Source organism: Lampris incognitus, chromosome 17 (assembly GCF_029633865.1).
Source record: "Lampris incognitus isolate fLamInc1 chromosome 17, fLamInc1.hap2, whole genome shotgun sequence".
Lineage (NCBI taxonomy): Eukaryota > Metazoa > Chordata > Actinopteri > Lampriformes > Lampridae > Lampris > Lampris incognitus.
Window position 1 is genome coordinate 37,718,532 of NC_079227.1, and position 21,837 is coordinate 37,740,368.

The 21,837-nt window shown below is 45.6% G+C and overlaps 1 protein-coding gene across 1 annotated transcript in view; it reads left to right on the top strand.

Moving 5' to 3' along the window:
* ccdc186 (coiled-coil domain-containing protein 186) overlaps positions 1–21,837 on the top strand; it is a 70,749-nt gene that overhangs the window by 4,153 nt on the left and 44,759 nt on the right. The window contains exons 3-9 of the mRNA XM_056297306.1: positions 1,309–1,435; positions 3,866–3,994; positions 6,112–6,324; positions 11,619–11,738; positions 13,731–13,835; positions 18,694–18,792; positions 21,530–21,616. Of these exons, the coding sequence (XP_056153281.1) occupies positions 1,309–1,435; positions 3,866–3,994; positions 6,112–6,324; positions 11,619–11,738; positions 13,731–13,835; positions 18,694–18,792; positions 21,530–21,616 (880 nt within the window). The remainder of the gene's footprint in view (positions 1–1,308; positions 1,436–3,865; positions 3,995–6,111; positions 6,325–11,618; positions 11,739–13,730; positions 13,836–18,693; positions 18,793–21,529; positions 21,617–21,837) is intronic.

Consider the following 21,837-nt stretch of genomic DNA (forward strand, 5'->3'; position numbering starts at 1 on the left):
TCACAGCTAGGATGGGTTCATTTGCAGTAACTGAATTTCCCCAAGGGGATTAATAAAAGAAACTTCATTAATGAGATTACAAATAGTTGTTAATATCAACATTAATTTCGAGCAAGGGTTTTTATCCCTTTCTGTTATAATTTCCGGCAGTATCAATCAATCAATCAATCAATCAAGTTGCATTTTATATAGCACTTTTCTAGCTGCAGCAGCCACTCAAATCGCTTTACAATTAATTCTACTTTATTTTTTCTTTAATTTTCTAAAATTAATTAAATTATTTATTTATGTTATTTTAATTTAAATTTATTTTATGATTATGAAATTACATATTAATATATAATGTAATTATTAAATTTAATTAATTCTCTTTCAGTAAACATATGCAACACTTTTTGAGTTGCAAAAATATTTCATTATACTTTTATCTTAAGATTTTAATGTAAATGACTACTAAAGTTAGATAACTCACAAATGTAGTGATAGTGCCCCTCCCTTCAAAAACATGCCAAACCATCCATCCATCCATCCATTATCCAAACTGCTTATCCTGCTCTCAGGGTCGCGGGGATGCTGGAGCCTATCCCAGCAGTCCCTAAAGATAATGATAATAATAAGAATAACAGTAATAATAATAATCATTACATTTATATAGCGCTTTTCTAGACACCCAAAGCGCTTCACATTGAAGGGGGAAACTAACTTAAAATTCAGTGGTACTGAACTGTGAGTTAGAGGGTAGTAGAGTAGTAGAGCATGTAGTTGTGAAAAACTATTTCACTTCTGTTGAATTATGCAATATTAACTAAATAATGACTCAGTTTTGCTAGTTTCCTTCCCTTTTCACCTTTATGTTAAATGACGAATTTTGTCAGTCGTCAGTTTTCATGTAGTAATAAGAAGCAGGCTCAGTAGTATGAATTAATCATTAATTTATCACCGCACATATCGTCACCTTAAAATAATGGCCTAAGTCATATTTTCAAGTTTTTCCAAAAACAGAATAAACTGAAACAAACATAGAATTTATGATATTTCTTAATCATTTCACACAAAAAGGTTATGACAATATTGTCATAACCTTTTTGTGTGAAATGATTAAGAAATATCATATATTCTATATTTGTTTCAGTTTATTCTGTTTTTTTAAAAACTTGGAAAATATGACTTAGGGCATTATTTTAAGAAGGTGACGATATGTCTCTCACATATTTGATGTCCCCCAACTCCATTTTTCCTTGACCTAACAGCAACACTCTGAATGTGTAATATGCATTGTGTGCTGATGTTTGACTACTGTGTGTGTAGGTTGCTTGATGAAAACAAGAAGCACCAAGAGCTGATCTTGGGCATCTGTGCAGAGAAGGACACCATGAGAGAAGAGCTGAAAAAGAGGGCTGAGGTGGAGAAGCAGCACATGGTCAGCATTAAGAAGGTCAGCCTCATTCTTTTTATCAGTTAAGGCTTCCATGAATAATTGTTATTTTAGAGAACAAACTCCAGGATCTCAGAAAGCTGAGTCAGTTCATCTGGACACAACGTTTATTGAGAGAAACGTGTCATCATCATCTAAGTGACCTCTTCAATCTCAACTGACTGCAGGTACCCCACCCTTATAAACAATACAGTGACTGCAGGTATCTCCATCCTTATAAACAATACAGTGACTGCAGATACCCCACCCTTATAAACAATACAGTGGCATAACGACCAAAACCAACGACCAGTCCCATATGCAAATTGCCGTGACCATTAACTAGAGTTACAATGGCCATGTGTACTATTCACAGAGGACTGGGGAACAGTTATAATCACAGCATTGTAAAATGGCGACAGATGTACTCTTAGCCCCAACCCTCCCCCAGTTCAGGGATGGTCGTTCCATCTTCACATAGATTGGCCTCTTTGACTCCCTATTCAAACCAGCGTCCCTCCAACATTTCTCCCACTAAACATTGTGTCCAGATGAACTGATTGAACTTTCTGAGATTTCCTTACTGGGGTTATTGAGCATGCATCAAGACAAACTCTAGATGGGGCATCCGGGTAGCATAGTGGTCTATTCTGTTGCTTGCCAACACGGGGATCGCCGGTTCGAATCCCCGTGTTACCTCCGGCTTGGTCGGGCGTCCCTACAGACACAATTGGCCGTGTCTGTGGGTGGGAAGCTGGATGTGGGTATGTGTCCTGGTCACTGCACTAGTGCCTCTTCTGGTCAGTCGGGGCACCTGTTGAGGTGGGAGGGGTAACTGAGGGGAATAGCGTGATCCTACCACGTGCTACATCCCCCTGGTGAAACTCCTCACTGTCAGGTGAAAAGAAGTGGCTGGTGACACCACATGTATCGCAGGAGGCATGTGGCAGTCTGCAGCCCTCCCCGGATTGGCTTTTGTCACATGGATAGGATTTATCACAATGTAGTTGTGGATTTGTAAGCCATTCATCTATGATATCCTCAAGAGAAAGGACTGTCCTTGAGTTGGTGGCAGCTAGACTCTAGACTAGAGGGCAAATGGTGCTTAACAGCACTGGCCACAGTAAGATTACCTTTTAATTCAATCTAGATGTGCACCCTGCTCAGTCAGTAATAATGGAAGTCAAACAGAGCAGCCTGTTGTGGAGAAAAGAGGGACACAGTCCTGCTTACTGGAAACCAACAGGTCTCATGTGCCTCAAAACTGGATGTGCTTGTTAAGATGTCTTGTCTGTAGAGTGTTGTGTAGTTATAGCCTTTTGTTTTTGTTTATTTATGGTGTGCGCGTGTGCGTGTGTGTGTGTGTGTGTGTGTGTGTGTGTGTGTGTGTGTGTGTGTGTGTGTGTGTGTGTCCATCATACCCTTTTATTCACAAGGCTTATCAGCCAGCCACCACTGCAAAGCACTTCATTTTGTGCTCTATTTAGAACATCTGCTCTAGCATCACTGTTGCTATAGCAGAGCTAATTATGTGTATTTGTATTGGAAACATGGAGTTACACACAAAACGGGGTGTGTTTGATTATGCAGTGAATTCTGTATAAGAAGTGTTGTGCAAAAGGCTTTTTTATGACATAAACACAGTGTATGTCCATGACACTTTTTATTCTGTTACTTTCACTAATTTCTGATTTAGATTCTGATTGTCAGCATATACTTCGTCAGAAAAGAGGACCATTGTGTTCCTTTTGGTGGCATGGTGGCGCAGCGGTTAGCGCGGTCACCTCACAGTAAGAAGGTCCTGGGTTTGAGCCCCGGGGTAGTCCAACCTTGGGGGTCATCCTGGGTCATCCTGTGTGGAGTTTGCATGTTCTCCCCGTGTCTGTGGGTTTCCTCCGGGTGCTCAGGTTTCCTCCCACAGTCCAAAGACATGTAGGTCAGGTGAATCAGCTGTACCTAGGTGTGTCCCTAGGTGTGAATGTTTTTGTGTCGGCCCTGTGATGGCCTGGCAGCTTGTCCAGAGTGTCTCCCCGCCTGCCACCCAATGACTGCTGGGATAGGCTCCAGCATCCCCGTGACCCTGAGAGCAGGATAAGCGGTTTTGATAATGGTTTGATAATGTGTTCCTTTTTTTCCCCAGGCAAAACAAATACTGTTGAGTAGATATCATCGATAGTGATCGATTGAGCTCCTTAAAAATACAGAAAGAAGGCATAAGAAGGCCTACATATGTCATACATTGAAGTCAATATTTCAGGTTATTCAAGCCTTCCTGTTATGAAATGTGGAATGTTGAGGGCAGAAAAATGCCTCTCCTTCCCTAAGGTTTATAAATAAAGCATACCTGTAAGCTTTCCATCTCATCCTGTGTAGCAGGTTGGCCAAGGCTGAGCTGACTGAACATGTCATCTGACCTGTTGTCTTAATCTATGAATGGTTTACATTTTGCAGTTAGAGAGCAGGGTGGAGACACTACTGAAAGAGCTGAGAGAGTCAAGAGACAAGCTGGTTCACCAGGACCAGGCAGCTAAAGGCGCCCTACAGCAGATTCAGCGGGAAATGGCACTTCGTCTGGAGCAGGTAAAACCAGGAGCCAGAAGGTCACCATTAGATGTTAGTCATGCACTACAGTTTTTATTTGTCCTCCCTTTTCCTCCACAGTTTGGTATGAACCTTTCCCTGTTCTCCTGGGTCTCATCATTGCACATAACCCCTACAGTAGTTAGGGTGGGCGAGACCCCACATTAATGTAATAAAAACATGTGTGAGCTCTCGTGCCAGTCATGTTCAGGATGGGGGGAGATGGAGATACATGGTAGCAGCTTCACAGTGAAAGTGAAAGAAAGCATTTGAACATATCTCTAAAGCCTCCTACAGACTGTGTGATGTGGGCCATCTCAGACGACAGATGCCTAAACGTGGTAATATCTTCGTACATGGCTCCAACACGGTGGTCCTACTTCGCATTGTGAGACAGGTTCAAAGCTAGCCGTTATTACGGTCTTGCGACCAAAGGTAACCTGGTCAGTCGGGGCACCTGTTCGGGGGGGAGGGGGAACTGGGGGGAATAGCATGATCCTCCCACGTGCTACGTCCCCCTGGCGAAACTCCTAAGCGGCTGGCGACTCCACATGTTTTGGAGGAAGCGTGTGATAGTCTGCAGCCCTCCCCGGCTCGGCAGAGGGGGTGGAGCAGCGACCGCGACAGCTTGGAAGAGTGGGGTAATAAAGCGGATACAATGGGATAGAAAAAGGGAAAAATCCAAAAAAAGAAAAGAAAAGAAGCACGAAATGACGCACTGATCAAGGCGACGCAGAATCTTTGCTGGCGCCGAACACAAACAGACTGTTAGCCTCTGTGACCCAAATGCCACGGATTCAACAGAACGAGCTGAAACGACCAACAAAACGAGCTGCGGCGACTATTGAAAAGACTCGATTCCTTGGCGTCTTGTTGCTCTACCAGTGGTGTAGATTGATGACGTGTGCTGATGTGGCACATACGCTGATGATGTTGTTATGGACTTGTGTTGTAGCCTGCGATTCAGTAGGTGTTATCATCGTACAGTCTACATCCATCACACTTGATGTCATACCAAATTTTATTAGATCCATGTCACAGTACAGTACGGCTTGCAGTAAACGTTTAGGACTGCTAAAATCCCACAGTCTGTAGGTGGCGTAACATGTTGCTGCTTGGAAGTAAACATATTATCAAAATTAGCTTGCAGGTACTTGGCTTTGTGGTCGTATGTCAGTTGAAAATATTGTTGCTTTTATAACGCTGAAAACGGAAGTCTGCTAAAACTGTCGCAGTGGTTTCGCCACAGACCATATCACACACCTCCCCACAGTCGTGCATGAGCACGACTGTGGGGAGGTGCATTTTGCGGCAAAAGTTTGCTACGGGCAAAGCTGTCCAGGTTCTTGTGCACTCAGCTCTCATTATCACAACACTTAAGACATGTTCAGCTAACTGTGGCCCAATTCCTCATCCTACAGTGTACACACATGGCTAAAATGTAGGGTGCCATGCTCCTGTAATTTTGTCACACCTGGCAAAGTTCAATTTCACTGTTCATTGAGCTACACAAAATTGATTTTGCTGTCGGTCCCTTTTTTTTGTTTGTTTTTTTTTTTTTTCTAAAAAAAATAAACGCTTCTTTAGCATCGTCCAAACTACTGAAATTCTTCCTCTAGAATCTGAAACAAGTATCAGGACAAAACACATCCGATGTGTTTTGTCCTGATGCACTGTGAGAACAATTTGTTGAGAAGAAGTTGTCTGTCAGTTTGAACCTTATCTTGTTACCCATGATAAGGTTCCTACTCTTACTCATGCATAGAAATATGTGCTTGCTTTCTCTTCCTTACTGAAAAATATTTTCTCTCCCTTCCTCTGCCCTGTAGAAGCTAGCTGTTTAGGGCAGACCTTGGAACATGCTGATTTATCTGAGAGACAAGAAAGTGGCAGATCTCTGCTATGTTGAATGAACACGTAGGTGTGAGACCATTCGGATAGACAGTGAACCCACAGATCCAGGCTGAGCTTTCAAGCTAGTACTACACGCTCTGACCTCCAAATCCAGCTGCTAGGCTTAAGTCCCATCAGCTCACAGGATATGTCACAGACAACAGGGAGGAGTTGTACAAACATCTCGAATCGGAGCCAATCTCTTTACCCATTCTGCTCCCAAGGCAAACAAGAAGTGTGAAGAGGCACGCCAGGAGAAGGAGACTATGGTGATGAAATATGTGCGGGGGGAGAAGGAGGCGCTGGACCTGCGTCGAGAAAAGGAGACGCTGGAGAAGAAGCTGAGGGAGGCTACAAAGGAGGTGGACCGGCAGGCCCTCAGAGGAAACCAGCTGGCCCAGGAGAAAGGCCGGCTACAGCAGCTGTATGATGCAAAGGTAACTAACACCACAGTAGTGGTTAAATGTTAGCATGGCTAGCACTTATTATTTCAACAGGGCGCACCTAGTTGCAGAGCATTAAACTGACAAATGAACTGACATTGTGACAAGGAAACTAACCAACTAAAATTCACAGTGTCAAGATATCCGTTTGAACTGACCAAAACACAGACTGTCAGTACAAACAGCGAAGATATCCATTTTCACACTATACAATTCATGTCATTACAGGGTCATTTACACAGAGTTTCAGAGGCAACTGTACAAAACACAGCTGCCATCCTTTTGGCTTCTAAATAGTACCCTAGATCAGCGGTTCTCGGCCCAGTCCTGCAGGGACCCCCAGTACTGCTGGTCTTCTATTCCACCAGGTAGTTAGGTACATTCGGCTGTTTTGTCAGGTATTCCAGCTGTCTAATCACAACAGGTGAGTGTAATTAAGTACCTGGTGGAACTGAAAACCAGCAGTACAGGGGGTCCCTGCAGGACTGGGTTGAGAACCACTGCCCTAGAGCTTCAGAGAATTAAGGCCCAAACATACTCGGGCGGAACGTACGCGGAGCGGACTCCGCCAGACTAAAAGCGGACGTCCACAAGCCCTGTGCATGCAAAGCTCAGATGAGTCCACGCCACTGACACTGGTGCGTGGCGCGGACTCATCACGGTCATAAAATCTGAGCTTTGCGCGCACAGGGCTTGTGGACGTCCGCTTTTAGTCCGCTTTTAGTCCAGGTGGAGTCCGCTCCGCGTACATTCCACCCGAGTATGTTTGGGCCTTTATTGGCACATGGAAACCCATGTTTCAAAACGTTTGTTGGACATAAAATGTGTATAGAGCAGGGATTGGAGATACTTTTTGGCCCAGAACCCACCAAGTATTTTGTACAGTAAAATAATAAATACAGTATTCCCCTTTTCAGTCTTCAGTGATGAAACAGACAGTGCATGTCAACATTAAACATTGTGGTAATCATGTTACTCGTTCCACCACCGGTGAACTACAGAAGAGAAGAGTCTGGCTAGTGACTTAGGGCCCCGTTGTGGCGGAAGTGCCAGGTGCCTTTCATTGGCAGAGCATAGTGAGCGGGACTGAGTGTAGACCTGAATGAGGGGGTTCAGGTAGGCGGGAGCCGTTTTATTTGCTGTTCTGTAAGTGAGCATCAAGGTTTTGAATTTGATGCAGGCAGCAACTGGGAGCCAGTGGAGGGACATGAACAGCGGACTGACATGTGCTGTTTTGGGTTGGTTGAAGACCAGACATGCTGTCACATTCTGGGTCATTTGCAGAGATTTGAAAGTGCATGCAGAGAGACCTGCCAGTAAGGAGTTGCAGTAGACAATGTGTGAAACCGGTCTGTATTTTCTGAGCAGTGGGGTGACCCGAGCTTGCGTCAATGCAGTAAGGAACACACCTCTTGTAAGCGAGGAGTTGGTGATGTGTGTGACTGCGGGGTTAAGTGCGAGGGAAATGGTCTGTAGGAGGTTGGACGGTATCAGGTCCAGCGGACAGGTAGTGGGACGAGAGTCCAGCAGAAGCTTGGAGACCTCCTCTCCTGTCAGGGGGGAGAATGAGGTGAGTGAGGCACTGTTAGCTGGCAGCAGCAGACAGAGTTGGTCAGGCTCGGAGAACTGGTTACTGATGGCAGAAAACGTATCACTAAAGTACGAGGCGAACATGTCTAGAGTGAGCAGAGTGGAGGTCGGAGGAGGGGAGTTAAAAGCAAAAAACTTTTTTCGAGCGTCAGTGGCACCACAGATCTTGTTCTGATAGTAAGTGGTCTTGGCTGTTTTCAAATTGTAGGAGAATTATGCTAGGAGACACTGATAGTCACTGAGGTCAGTGGACTCTGGTTTTACGCCATTTTCTCTCTGCCGCTCTGAGTCCCGCCCTTTGCTCTCTGATGACCTCAATGAGCCATGGACTAGGGGGGGCGTTACGAGCAGGTTTGGGTGCTAGAGGGCAGAGATTGTTAAGACAGGAGGCTAGTGAGGAACACAGTGTGTGTAGCCTTGCTGACAGGGAGTGAAGAGAATTCATTATGAGGAGACATGGAAGCCAAGACCTCATTGGAAAGCTGGGTCGGTGTAAGGGACCGGATGTTTCGGTGGAAGGAGACCCTTTGTGGAGGAACGTGAAGGTGATCCTGTAAGGAGGCTGTGAATTGAATAAAGAAGTGGTCTGACAGATGTAGGGGGGTCAAGTCAAGTCAGAGTTCATTTAAATTGCATTATCAGATTTGCTGTGGAGCAGTTCCGAGTCAAAACCGGATCAAGAGTATTGCCCACTTTGTGAGTGGGAGGGGTGGGGACTTGTCTGAGGTCAAAAGAAGACAGAAGAGGCAGGAAGTCAGTCGCTTGGGTTTTGTCAGTAAGGATATTCATGTCACCCATGACAATCAGTGGTGTGCCATCGGCAGGAATGGCTGAGAGTAACATGTCTAGTTGGACTACAGAGTTCCCCGGTTGACAGCCTGGTGGGCGGTGTGTGACAACCATAAATAGCTTAATAGGAGCAGTAACCATGATTGCACGGTGTTCAAAGGAGGAGTTGTTGCTTAGCGGAGAAAGCTTAGTGAATTTCCAGTCTTTGGAAATGAGAACACCTGTACTGCCTCCACGCCCAACAGAACGGGGTGTGTGTGAGAAAGCTGAGTCAACAGAGAGTGCGGCCCATGTTTTGTTTACATCATCAACATTAAACATTGTGTAAAGCAGTGCGTGAAGATTAAAGGAAGTTTCACAAAATACTGGAAATAGGAATATGACTTGGAACAATAAACATGTCTGCATGCCATTTTGAAGCTATATTGTATAGGACCTCTATTTGAATTATGATGATAGGCGTGTCTCCAGCTTTAAATTCCTTGGAGTCCACATCAGCGAGCACCTCTCCTGGACATCAAACTCCCAGGCCCTTGTGAAAAAGGCCCAGCAATGCCTGCATTTCCTGAGAAGGCTGAGGAGCGCCCGTCTACCCCCCAAAACTCTCACCAACTTGTACCACTGCACCATAGAGAGCATCCTGACCAGCTGCATCTCAGTGTGGTACGACAACTGCACCTCAGTAGACCAGAAAGCTCTGCAGCGGATCATCAAGGCGGCCCAGCAGATCACCGGTACCCAGCTCCCAGCCATGAAAGATATTTATCACAAACGCTGCCTTCGAAGGGGTTTCAGCATCAGCAGAGATCCCACCCACCCCAACCATGGACTGTTCTCACCCCTGCGCTCTGGGAGGCGCTACAGGAGCCTCAGCGCCCACACTACCAGACTCAAAATCAGCTTCTTTCCCTAAGCTGTTACCCACCTGAACCTGGCTACCCACTGAATGTCTATAAATATGTTTATACTCGTGCTCTTTTTTTTTTTACTTTAGCTTCTAGTCTTCGTGTGTGTATATCTTATACTATGTTTGCTATGACCGTCTATGTCTGTCTTGCACTGTTTGGCGAAGCCACAGCCATCATTTCGTTTTACACACGTGCCTGCACAAGCATCAACATTATGAAAAAAAAAAGAGAAGAAAATTTGATATGGTTGATACGAAAGGGTACAAATCACAAAACAGTATATGGAGAAGGATCATGGCCACGTCATCCTGATTCTCCCTTGCGTCATGACTTTACACAACTGTTCACGAGACTGGCAAGTTATTTGGCTTGTATCAGGTACTGGGTGAGTAGGCAAAAGGCATTTTAGCATCCTGAGTAAATATCTTTTGTTGGCTGCAGACTGTGGATTAGGACTTGGTTTTTGACATTGAAGCGAAAAAAGGAAATATCATTCTGAACATTGAGAACAAAGGATGGAGATGTCTCTTCCCCCGCGTATGTGAATGGTGTGTTGTCAGGGCCCAGATACACCAAACCGACAAGCGCCAACGAAGGCCAACTGTTGTGTCACTGTTGTGACACTGCAAGGACTACAGCCGACGGCCAACTATCATTTACGTTCTGCACTGATTGGCTAAGCTGAACAGCAATCAGCTGCCGACAGAGGTCCGACTAGTGCCAGTGGTCTGGGAAACACTGCAAAAACTAGGGTCACAGAAACTCACCAATGGCCCGACATTGGCCGATGGCTGACCGTCGGCCAATGCCTGGCTCTTAGTCTTTCTTACGTGTGTGTGTAGTCTGTCCTCCTGGGAGGTCTACATGGTAATGGTGGTCGTGTGGCTCAGATCCTGGGATGTTCTGGTGGCATCTGAACACGGCTTGGCATCCTCCTCATCATATTCTTCATATATTTTATAATTACATGATAATTGTGTTATCCTCTTTCAGTGTTGTGTTGTGTAAGTTGTGTAAACACATCATCCGTTGCATGTCTGTCCGTCTTGGGAGAGAGATCCCTCCTATATTGCTCTCCCTGAGGTTTCTTCCTAATTTTTCTCCTTGTTAAAGATTTGTTTTTTTAGGGATTTGTTCCTTATCCGCTGCTTCCGGTGTTGGAAGGTGGTGGCGCGAATTCACATCTGCGGCGGCCTCACCCAGTGCCGTCCATGCAGTGTCTTTGTCCATGTCTGTGTCTACGTTTTGTCTTTGTTTGATGGCTGGGAGAGCCGTCACTGGATTGGCGGGGAGAGCGGGGCAGGCTAAGCTAACTGCTAGCCCATGCGGACCGGCAGTTCCGATAACACCGAGGGTGGTGTGGCGGCGGCCTCACCTGGCGTTTGCTGGTGTTTTTGACGTTGTCACGAGGAGTGCGAGGAGGTGTGTCGAGGTTATCTGGCTGGGAGAGCTGGTCCTGGATCGGCTGGGAGAGCTTGATCTGCTTCGTCCGGTGGGCCTGAAGACCACGGCCCCTACCTGGAACTGCGCCCGAGGGGGAAACGCCGAGGGCGGTCTGACAAGACGCAGACGTGGGGCAGCCTAAACTAACTGGTAGCCCATGCAGACCGACGGTTTCGACAGTCATCCTGGCTGGCGTTCGTTCCCTTGGACAGTGATTGTTTTTTATTATTAGTTTGGCTATATGTGTTAGTTTGGATACATGTGTTCTTGTAGTTTTTGGATGTGATTTTGTATTTGTATCGTACTGCTGTGGGCTGGGGGAAACGATATTTTGTTTCATTTCATGTACTCAAGTGCATGAAATTAAATAAAGTGTTTCTGATTCTGATTCTTATCTGATGTGAGGGTCTAATGACAGGATGTTGTATTGCTGTAAAGCCCACTGAGACACATGGGCCACACAAATAAAATTGACTTGACTTGATAAGCCTCTTGCAGTGTTTTTGTACCTTCTTTGATTCTCTGGTTGAGTGTTTCAGCGGTCTTGTGTGTCCGCAGGAAGGGGAGGTTGTGCGGTATTCCCGAGAGCTGGACAAGATGAAGGAAGAGGTCAACTCCCAGCTCATCAAAGTCAAGTGGGCCCAGAACAAACTCAAGACTGAGATGGATACCCATAAGGTAAACTAGCGGCTCTGATGCAATATTTTCTTTACTGGTTTTGACTTTTATTTTAGCAGTTCAGTAGAACAACATCCAGTTTACATTAAGATTGTTTTCAAGGGTGACCGGGTCAAGAAAGACACATCAAGAGGAACACAAAACGTGAATAGAAATAACATACAGTAATATACAAAGCAAATTGCAACCAAAGTTGCATGGTCTTGGATATGAAAGTCCAGTTTAAGCATGCATAGGCAAACTAATGATGAGAAATCGTAAGTATTATTTCTTACAGACCTCTGATTGATCTTTTTATCAGTTCTTATGCATGGTCCACCAAAATGACCCAGCAAGTATATCCAAGTATTCTGCTCGTCTGGGCCCATGAAATACTGTGTTATAGCTATTACTGACAAAGTATGCTGAGGTAAATGCATAGAGGTATCTAACTAGGGGGCTGCAGGGTGGCGTGGCGGTCTATTCCTTTGCCTAACAAGGATCACTGGTCGGGAATCCCCGTGTTACCTCCAGCTTGGTCGGGCATCCCTGCAGACACAATTGGCCATGTCTGTAGGTGGGAAGCCAGATGTGGGTGTGTGTCCTGGTTGCTGCACTAGCGCCTCCTCTGGTCGGTTGGGACATCTCTTTAGTGGGAGGGAGAGCTTGGGGGGAATAGCATGATCCTCTCATGCACTACGTCCCCCTGTTGAAACTCCTACTCTGGTCAGTCGGGGCGCCTGTTCGGGTTGGAGGAAGAACTGGGGGGAATAGCGTGATCCTCCCAAGTGCTACATCCCTCTGGCGAAACTTCTCACTGTCAGGTGAAAAGAAGCGACTGGTGTATCGGAGGAGGCACGTGGTAGTCTGCAGCCGTCCCTGGTTCGGCAGAGGGAGTGGAGCAGCGACCGGGACAGCTCGGAAGAGTGGGGTAACTGGGAAAGTACAACTGGGGAGAAAAAATGGGGGGGGGGGAATAATTGTGTTACTACTGCAGCACACCTATAATGACCAAAGAGCTGCGTTACAAGGTGCATCAGGTCATCTTGGGTTTGAACTTTCTTGCAAAGATGTGCATCAATTATGCAAAATGAGATAAATGTACACTACCAATGAGCAGGCCAAATACTCAACATGAGCGCTGTAGCGTTCTGCAACAAAGCATGCATGTCATGTATGTTGATGTGTGGTGAACATGGACACTGTGGCTGCTGTGATCATGAAAATCGGCCTGGTAGGATTTGTTTTTGTAAGTAGCCTCTCAAACAATATTTCCTGAAAACAACTGAAGGTTAAGCCCATTACCCTTTGTGGAACAAGCAGGTGTTTAGCGCAGATGACAGGAAGTGGCTTTCTATTCAGGGCCACATGAAACGGGGGCTAGATGGGCAGCGGTGGCCCAGAATGGAAACTGCCATCAACTGCGCAATGTAGTTATTTGTGATAATGTGTACTGCCAAATGAGGTTGTTTTTTTTTTTACCCTCGAATATGAAACGGCGCCATTTTAAATTGCCTGCAGTAAAACGGATACACAACATTAATTCAGTACAGACACAGCGGGGAGAAGAAAACACAGACCCACATTTTTATTTGTGCTGTCTTTGCCGTGTGTCTGGAAACGTGTGCGTACCTGCATCTGCCTCTTCCAAGGCAGAGCATTAGATCCAAAAATGTAGACGCAAACATTTTCGGACCATGTCACAAAATGACAAACGTACACACAACTGATGTTTTGATGTGATTTTGGCTTTGTATTGCAGAGAAATACCCTTTTATTGTTTTTGTAGGAAGTGTAGTGAAAACCTATTATACAGTAAACTGTAGTACGATGTGTGTCACAAGTTGTGTGTGTACTTGCAAATTTAAAAATTAATGGAGGACGTGTATGTGTGTGTGTCTGTCTGTCTGTCTGTCTGTCTGTCTGTCTGTCTGTCTGTCTCTCTCTCTCTCTCTCTCTCTCTCTCTCTCTCTCTCTCTCTCTCTCTCTCTCTCTCTCTCTCTCTCTCTCTAGGAGACTAAAGACAAGCTGAAGGAGACCATGGCCAAATTAGCCCAGGCCAAAGAAGAGACTGAGCAAATTCGAAAAAACTGCCAGGATATGATTCGCACATACCAGGTTGGTGAATATTTAACTTAAATAAGTAATGCTATTATTATTACCATTATTATTATTATACAAATTTCCTTTAACTTCATGCCATAATACAACATAATAAGCGGGCGGGTCCATTCCTTGGGTCTAGGGTTAGGATGAGGTAGAAGTCTATGTGATCGATAGTGCCTTTCTTAGGATATGAGATGTTCCAAGTAGTGCCATCTTCTGTACTTCTTGTATTCTGGTGTTACCCGGCGGGATCCGCTGGGTGTATTTCTCCATCCCAGGGCTCCTATCACTACTGGTGCTGTTGTGGTATTTACAAGTCCCAGGGCTCCTATCGCTACTGGTATTGTTGTGGTTTTTATAAGTCCCAGGGCTCCTATCACTACTGGTACTGTTGTGGTTTTTATAAGTCCCAGGACTCCTATCACTACTGGTACTGTTGTGGTTTTTGTAAGTCCCAGGGCTCCTATCACTACTGGTATTGTTGTGGTTTTTGTAAGTCCCAGGGCTCCTATCACTACTGGTATTGTTGTGGTTTTTGTAAGTCCCAGGGCTCCTATCACTACTGGTATTGTTGTGGTTTTTGTAAGTCCCAGGGCTCCTATCACTACTGGTATTGTTGTGGTTTTCATTCCCCAAATTTGTTCAGTCTGGATTTCAAGGTCTTTATATTTGGACAGTTTTTCAGTTACTTTTACTGAGGTCTTCCTTTCAGTCAGGATGGACATGTCGATGAGGAGGCAGCTTTTTTCTTTCTTTGTTCTTGATGATGATGTCTGGTCTATTGGCCTTCATCTCACGATCTGTCTGTACTGGCATGTCCCATAAGATTGTGATGTGGTCTTGTTCTGTTACTGTTTGGGGCTCGTGCTCGTACCATGTGTCTTTTGTGTTGATGTTGAATTCTTTGCAAATGTTCCAGTGCAGGTATGTGGCGGCCTTGTTGTGTCTTTGCAGGTATTCAGTTCTGGCCAGCTCAGGGCACCCTGCCATGATATGGTCAATGGTTTCCTTGAATTGACCACATATCCTGCATGCTGGGTCTGTGCCATCTTTGAGGATTTTGCTGTGGTAGTAATTGGTCTTGATGGCCTGGTCTTGGGCAGCGATGATAAAGCCCTCTGTTTTGGATTACAGCCCAGCTGTTTTGAGCTGTTGGTTGGTCTACTTATTAGACCAACCAACATATGACTAACCAATGGTCATATGTTGGTGTTATCATTATTATTATTGTTATTAGAGCAGGAATCATTAACCCATGTTTTTTTTTTTTTATTGTTTTTTGGACCTCCCCTTTCTCCCCAATTGTACTTGGCCACTTACCCCACTCTTCTGAGCTGTCCCGGTCACTGCTCCATCCCCTCTGCTGATCCGGGGAGGACTGCAGACTACCACATGCCTCCTCTGATACATATGTAGAGTCACCAGCCACTTCTTTTCACCTGACAGTGAGGAGTTTCACCAGGGGGACGTAGCGCGTGGGAGGATCACGCTATTCCCTCCAGTCGTTCCTTACAGTCACAGTTGTTGTGACTGTATGACGAAAAACCTCTCGTGGTTGTGTTGATTCAAAACCTTCGAAAACCTTCACTCTCTAGTTCACTCGACCAACGCTGCTTTCTGTCGCTGCCTGATCTGAGTCACCCATACACATGCGCGACTCACATCTACGGTGACTCGGATCAGGCAGAACAGTGTTGGTTGAGTGAGCTAGAGAGTGACTGAAGAGAGGGAGCAGCAATTCCGAGCACCGGAGAAAACCCACCGCAGACACGGGGACAACATGCAAACTCCACACAGAGGATGACCCGGGACAACCCCCAAGGTTGGACAACCCCGGGGCTCGAACCCAGGACCTTCTTGCTGTGAGGCGACAGCACTAAGCACTGCGCCACCGTGCCGCCAATCTGCTGCTAATCTCGCATACTTTTATTGCACAGTTATGACTGTAAGATCAGGGACCTCTCGTGGTTGCAGTGATTCAAAACCTTTGGAAAAACCTGTCTTGTAATACAGTTGAGTGCTAAGTTGGCTGGTTTTTCACCTAAGTCTGAGCACTGGAGGAAGGGAGATATACACAGGCAGTGCCTCTGTAGCTTCCCTTCTTCCGGTAGGTGAAAAAGGGGTGGTTTGTCGCCAAGTCTTTAGGAAGACTTTAGAAGGACAAGCATTTAGACTTTAGCAGGGGAGATACACCTGGCGGGTATCTGCACTGCACTGAGTGCACTCTTCTAGTTTCACACGCGTTCAGTGTATAAAAGAAAGGTGAGTTCCTCCCCCGCCAGACTTTTGCGTGTGCTTAGGAAAGCTAACAAGGTCAGAAGAAAAGGTACTTTTGAAACGAGAACTCTTGCAGGTGCACTCTTTGAAAATTCTGCAGTTTGTCATGAAAAGTTTTGTTGAAAATTGAATTGCACTTGTTTGGCAAAATGACTAATAAAAAAAAACAACATAAAGACGGCTAAAGTTTAATATGCATAAGAAAGAAGATGAGGAATTTACTAGGTGCTATTTCTGCTTTGAGCAAAAAGGACATGCAGTGGAAGAAAACTCAAAAAGGACATGCAGTGGAAGAAAACTCAGGAGTGCTGCTCTCAGTGCTGACTTGGTGCACAAGTTGACTTGGGCAAGAGGGCAGTGTGCAGTATTCTGCCCCTGTTTGTTTGCACCTGAGCTAATATTTAATAGGTAGGCAAAGGATTGTCCAAGACTTGACAAAAAGGATAGAATCATTCTCTAGAGTGGGTCTTGCACACCCTTTAAGATGTGTATACACACATTTGTGTCATGAGTCCCGGTGTTAGTTCTCTGGTGACGCTGCCGGTTTTCCTCTGTCCCTCAAGATGGCAGCAAAGAGCTATTTTCTCTCTCAGGGACAGTCTGAACCTGTCAGCTAGTGTCCTCTGTTCGTGGACCATCACAGAATTACCTGCCACCACTATCAGAGGACATGTGAACGTAACATCATGCACCCCATCAGCTACTTCAAAATACAGATATTTTTTAAGTTCTTAAGCATTGTCAGTTTAGTCACACCCTGGTGCAGTTTAACAACGGCAGGTAAACACTACAACATCCAGTAGAACCACAGACAGTTGGATCAGTTCATCTACTGACAGAAACGTTTCATCACTCATCTAATGCCCCTTTTCCACTGCATGGTACCGGCTCAACTCGACTCTACTCTATTCCACTCTACTCGCTTTACTTTTGGGGATTTAATTTTCCACTGCAGATAGTACCCTTCACGGCGAAGCCCGCTGGTCATTTGTGAGCATGTTGACTAGTTTTGTTTTGTTTTTTTGAATTTTATTTATATTTAAATGAATATAAATAAATATACATATATGTATTTATAATTTATTTATTTTATTTTATTTATTTATAGTGGTATTTTCACCGTTTAGTATCGGCTCAGCTCACTTGGAACCTTGACGGAGGTGGTACCAAAAAAAGTACCAGGTACTGTCCCTAACTTCTGCCCAATGGAAAACCAAAAAAAAAAAAAAGCGAGTAGGGTTGAGCTGAGTTGAGCCGGTACCATGCAATGGAAAAGGGGCATTCAGTCTCAACTGACTGCAGGTGTCCCCACCCTTCTAAACAATACAGTGACATAGTCAAAGAGGTCACATAGATGACCTCTTCGACTACCCGTTCAAACCAGCGCTCCTCCCTGTCAAGGATGTGCACATCCTCATCCCTGGAAGAGTGGCCACTGGCCTCTAGATGGTGTAAGAGTACATCTGTCGCCATCTTACAATGCTGTGATTGCAACTATTCCCCAATCCTCTACGAACGTTACACATGGCCATTGTAACTCTAGTTAATGGTCATGGCATTTTGCATATGAAACTGGTTGTTGGTTTCGGTTGTTGTGCCACTCTATTGTTTATAAGGGTTCGGGGTACCTGCAGTCACTGTATTGTTTATAAGGGTGGGGACACCTGCAGTCACTGTATTGTTTATAAGGGTGGGGACACCTGCAGTCACTGTATTGTTTATAAGGGTGGGGACACCTGCAGTCACTATTGTTTAGAAGGGTGGGGGTACCTGCAGTCAGGTGAGACTGAAGAGGTCCGTTAGGGCCCAGACACAAACAGACTAGCGGTGATGAAGGCCGACTGTTGTGTTGCCTCACGTCGCCTGCTGTCTGGACCAAAAAGTACCACTTGAACACACCGCAAAGACTACAGCCGATGGCCAGCTAGCACGTACGTTCTGCACTGATTCGCTAAGCTGAACAGCCAATCAGAGTGATCTCTCGCTACAACGGGCTCCACCCATTCAACATGCTGAATTGGCCGGAAAGCTGCCGATGGGTTCAAAACTAGTGCCGACGGTGCGGGACACACCGCAAAAACTAGGGTTACAGACGCTCCCCGACAGCCCGACATGGGCCGACAGTGGGCCTGATGTGTCAGGGCTCTTAGATGATGATGAAACGTTTCTCTCAGTAAACTTCATGTCCAGATGAACTGATTCCACTTCCTGTGATTCCCTTACCTGGATTACTGAGCATGCATCAAGACATTCATTATTTTAGTTGACAGGAATCGGTGGGTTCCTTTCCTTCTTCAGTTGTCTCTCTATCAGTTGATCATCTTATGTTTCATGTCCTCCTTTTTCTCCCCTTTTGTCAGTAACTCTTGACCCTCTCCCTGTGTCACTTCTTCACCCTGTTTCTTTCTCTGTTCCATTTCCGTGTCTCTGTATTATGTTGACCATTCACTTATCCCTCTGCCTCCGTCTTCATCCGCCTTGTCTCTCTCTTTCATTAATCCCTCTTCATTCATTCACCCTGCCCCCTCCACTCGGTTACCGTCTGTAGGTCACATATGTGTTTTATTAATCTACCTGTTTCCTGCTCTTGCAGGAGTCAGAGGAGATAAAGTCCAATGAGCTGGATGCTAAGCTACGGGAGACCAAAGGAGAGCTGGAGAAACACAAGCAGGAGCAGACGGATCAACTTGAGGTATCACACACACACACACACACACACACACACACACACACACACACACTGAAATAAACACATAATTGAATTTTGGTCTAACCAGCCCAAAAAACCGAAGCCAGAAATTAATCTTGTCTACCATAAAAACACATCTGCTCATTGTGTGTGTTTGTGTGTGAGTTGTAATGTTTTGTTAGCACGATGATAAGCCAGCAGAGCCATACTGAATCAACTGGCAGAACCTGGCGTTCACCACTAGTCCTCAGAGACAGGGCTTTATTTTCACTTGTTCAGTATCATTTTTACTTTGTAAGCTTTTAACATGATTATGAATGAAGCTGAAACTGACTCACAAGGACAAGCACGCAAACATCGTAGGCTGACTCACACACACTGACACAGAGATGGACTCGCTCCGACCATAACGGCTTTTTTTTTTCCTCACTCCACAATTGACGGGGGAATTGTGCTCTAAAAATAAATGGCCTAGAAATAATCAATATGAAGCTGCGGCTTTGAGAAACAACCCAGAAGACCTCACCCATTTCCCATCACCCCTTCAAACCCGGAAGACCTCACCCATTTCCCATCATGGCTTCAGACCCTCGCCCGTTTCTCTGGTGACCCATTTCGGTGCTTTCTCAGGTGATTCATATTCTAAAGACTCAAGTTCTGATATTCTGGATTGCTGACGTTTGTTTGCCAGCTCAGGTTTTGGTGAAGCTGCTTTCCGGCTGACAAATGGGGCGGCGGTGGTTAGCGCTGTCGCCTCACAGCAACAAGGTCCTGGGTTCGAGCCCCAGGGTTGTCCAGCCTTGGGGGTCATCCCAGGTCGTCCTCTTTGTGGAGTTTGCATGTTCTCCCCGTGTCTGTGGTGGGTTTTCTCCGGTGCTCCGGTTTCCCCCACCATTAAGAAGACATGCATGTTAGGGTTAATACTCCTGTCTGTGCCCCTGAGCAAGGTGGCAAGACGAACTGGAGTTGGTCCCTGGGTGCTGCACAGCAGCTGCCACTGCTCTTAGCTACACAACTAGGGATGGTTAGATGCAGAGAGGAATTTCCCTACGGGGATCAATAGAGTATCTCAAATTCAAAATAAAAAGAAATCAGATAGTTGAAGACAACCTAGCGTGTCATTCTGGGGTCTGTGTAGCAACTCTATGGCATGGTGATCGACATGCTGTTGTGCCCTCATGTCACCCTGGTGCTACTTACTTATAAAAACAAGACTTTCCACTGCCACTCCTGTCCTGGGAAGTTGATAAGGCGTGGACTACAGAATATGCTTGGTCATTTCATGTACGTGTGTTTGTCTAGGTGAGTATATGAAGACTACAGATGACAGTTTACTGACACCCACAGCATTCAGCTTTTGTCTTGTTATTCGTGAATGGGCTGATATTCATTTCATTTCATTTCAAGCATGTTTATAGAGTTGGACGTCTGGGTAGCGTAGCAGTCTATTCCGTTGCCTACCAACACAGGGATCACCGGTTCGAATCCCCATGTTACATCCGGCTTGGTACAACTGGCTGTGTCTGTGGGTGGGAAGCCGGATGTGGGTATGTGTCGTGGTCACTGCACTAGCACCTCCTCTGGTCAGTCGGAGCGCCTGTTTGGGGGGTAGGGGGGACTGGGGGGGAAATAGCGTGATCCTCCCACGCACTACGTCCCCCTGGTGAAACTCCTCACTGTCAGGTGAAAAGCGGCTGGTGATTCCACATGTATGGGAGGAGGCATGTGGTAGTCTGCAGCCCTCCCCGGATCAGCAGAGGGGGCGGAGCAGCAACCAGGACGGCTCGGAAGAGTGGGGTAATTGGCCAAGTACAACTGGGGAGAAAAATCCACAAAAAAAAGCATGTTTATAGATTACAGTACCATAACTTTTTAAATGTTCGTTGCAACTATAATGTGCTCGGGCCTTGTTGTTACCATGGAAATGTCAAAAAGCAGACAAAAGACAGGATGAAACAATACATGGTTTTGTAGTGGTTATGGGGATACATAATTCCCCTTATTGAGCTAGTAGGAACATTGGTTTACAGCTGCTGTTTTCTCGGTTCGGGTTTGCAGTGATACACTTCCGCTGCGCGGGCTTTTGTTGTTGTTGTAATGGTGGAAGGAATAAATGGTGCAAGTTGTGTAGCCGAAAGAGAAAGTTGTCACGACTCCTGCTTGAGCCCCTCTACAGTGTAGTTTATTCATGTAGAAATTATCATTTAAAAAGACGTGCAGCTGGAAAACAAAGCAAGTTGAAGGCTTGCCGTATTTGGTGGGGAAGAACCAGACCTGCCTGGATCGATGCAGCTGCAGAAGATCTTCTGATTATGAATGAATGACCTGCCATCAGTGAGCAGAGTCACTCATGGTCTAACTGGAATGGCGGAGCGTTGTGTGCTGACTGACAATGTGTACTGGCCAGCAGCCTATATTGTCATTAAATAAAATGAATGTTGACTGTTAGGTGTTTCTGGTAGGTTTTTTTTCCTTGGTACACTTACAGAAAACAACTAAGGTTGAGAACTGTTCATCAGTCAGAGCCAAAGAGGTTGTTATATTTCACTGCAAATGATCACACTCATGCGCTGCAATTACATAACTATATTCACATATACAGTTTTCTGTGTAATCGTTGTGATGTGGCAGCCTTTATCCCCAAGACAGAGTTCCCCATGGGACAAATAAAGTCATCTTGAATCTTGAAGACACGTTGAGGTGAATGAAGAACTAACTGACAGTGGGACTTATTTTGCAGGTGCAGCGAGTACAGACCAAAGAGCTGGAGGACCTGAAGAGAAGTTACAAAGAGGGCATGGATGAACTCATTACCCTGCGGACTAAGGTGTGTCCTGCATCTGCTGTTGGTGTGTGTGTGTGTGTGTGTGTGTGTGTGTGTGTGTGTACGCGTGCACGTGTGTGTTGTTCAGCTAAATTTGTGAGGACCCATTTGAGTTTTTAACGGTTTGAGTGAGAACATTTCTATTTTTGGGTTAGGTCTTGGGTTTAGGCCAGGATGAGAGTCAGCACCTCCAAGTCTGAGGCCATGGTTCTCTACCAGAAAAT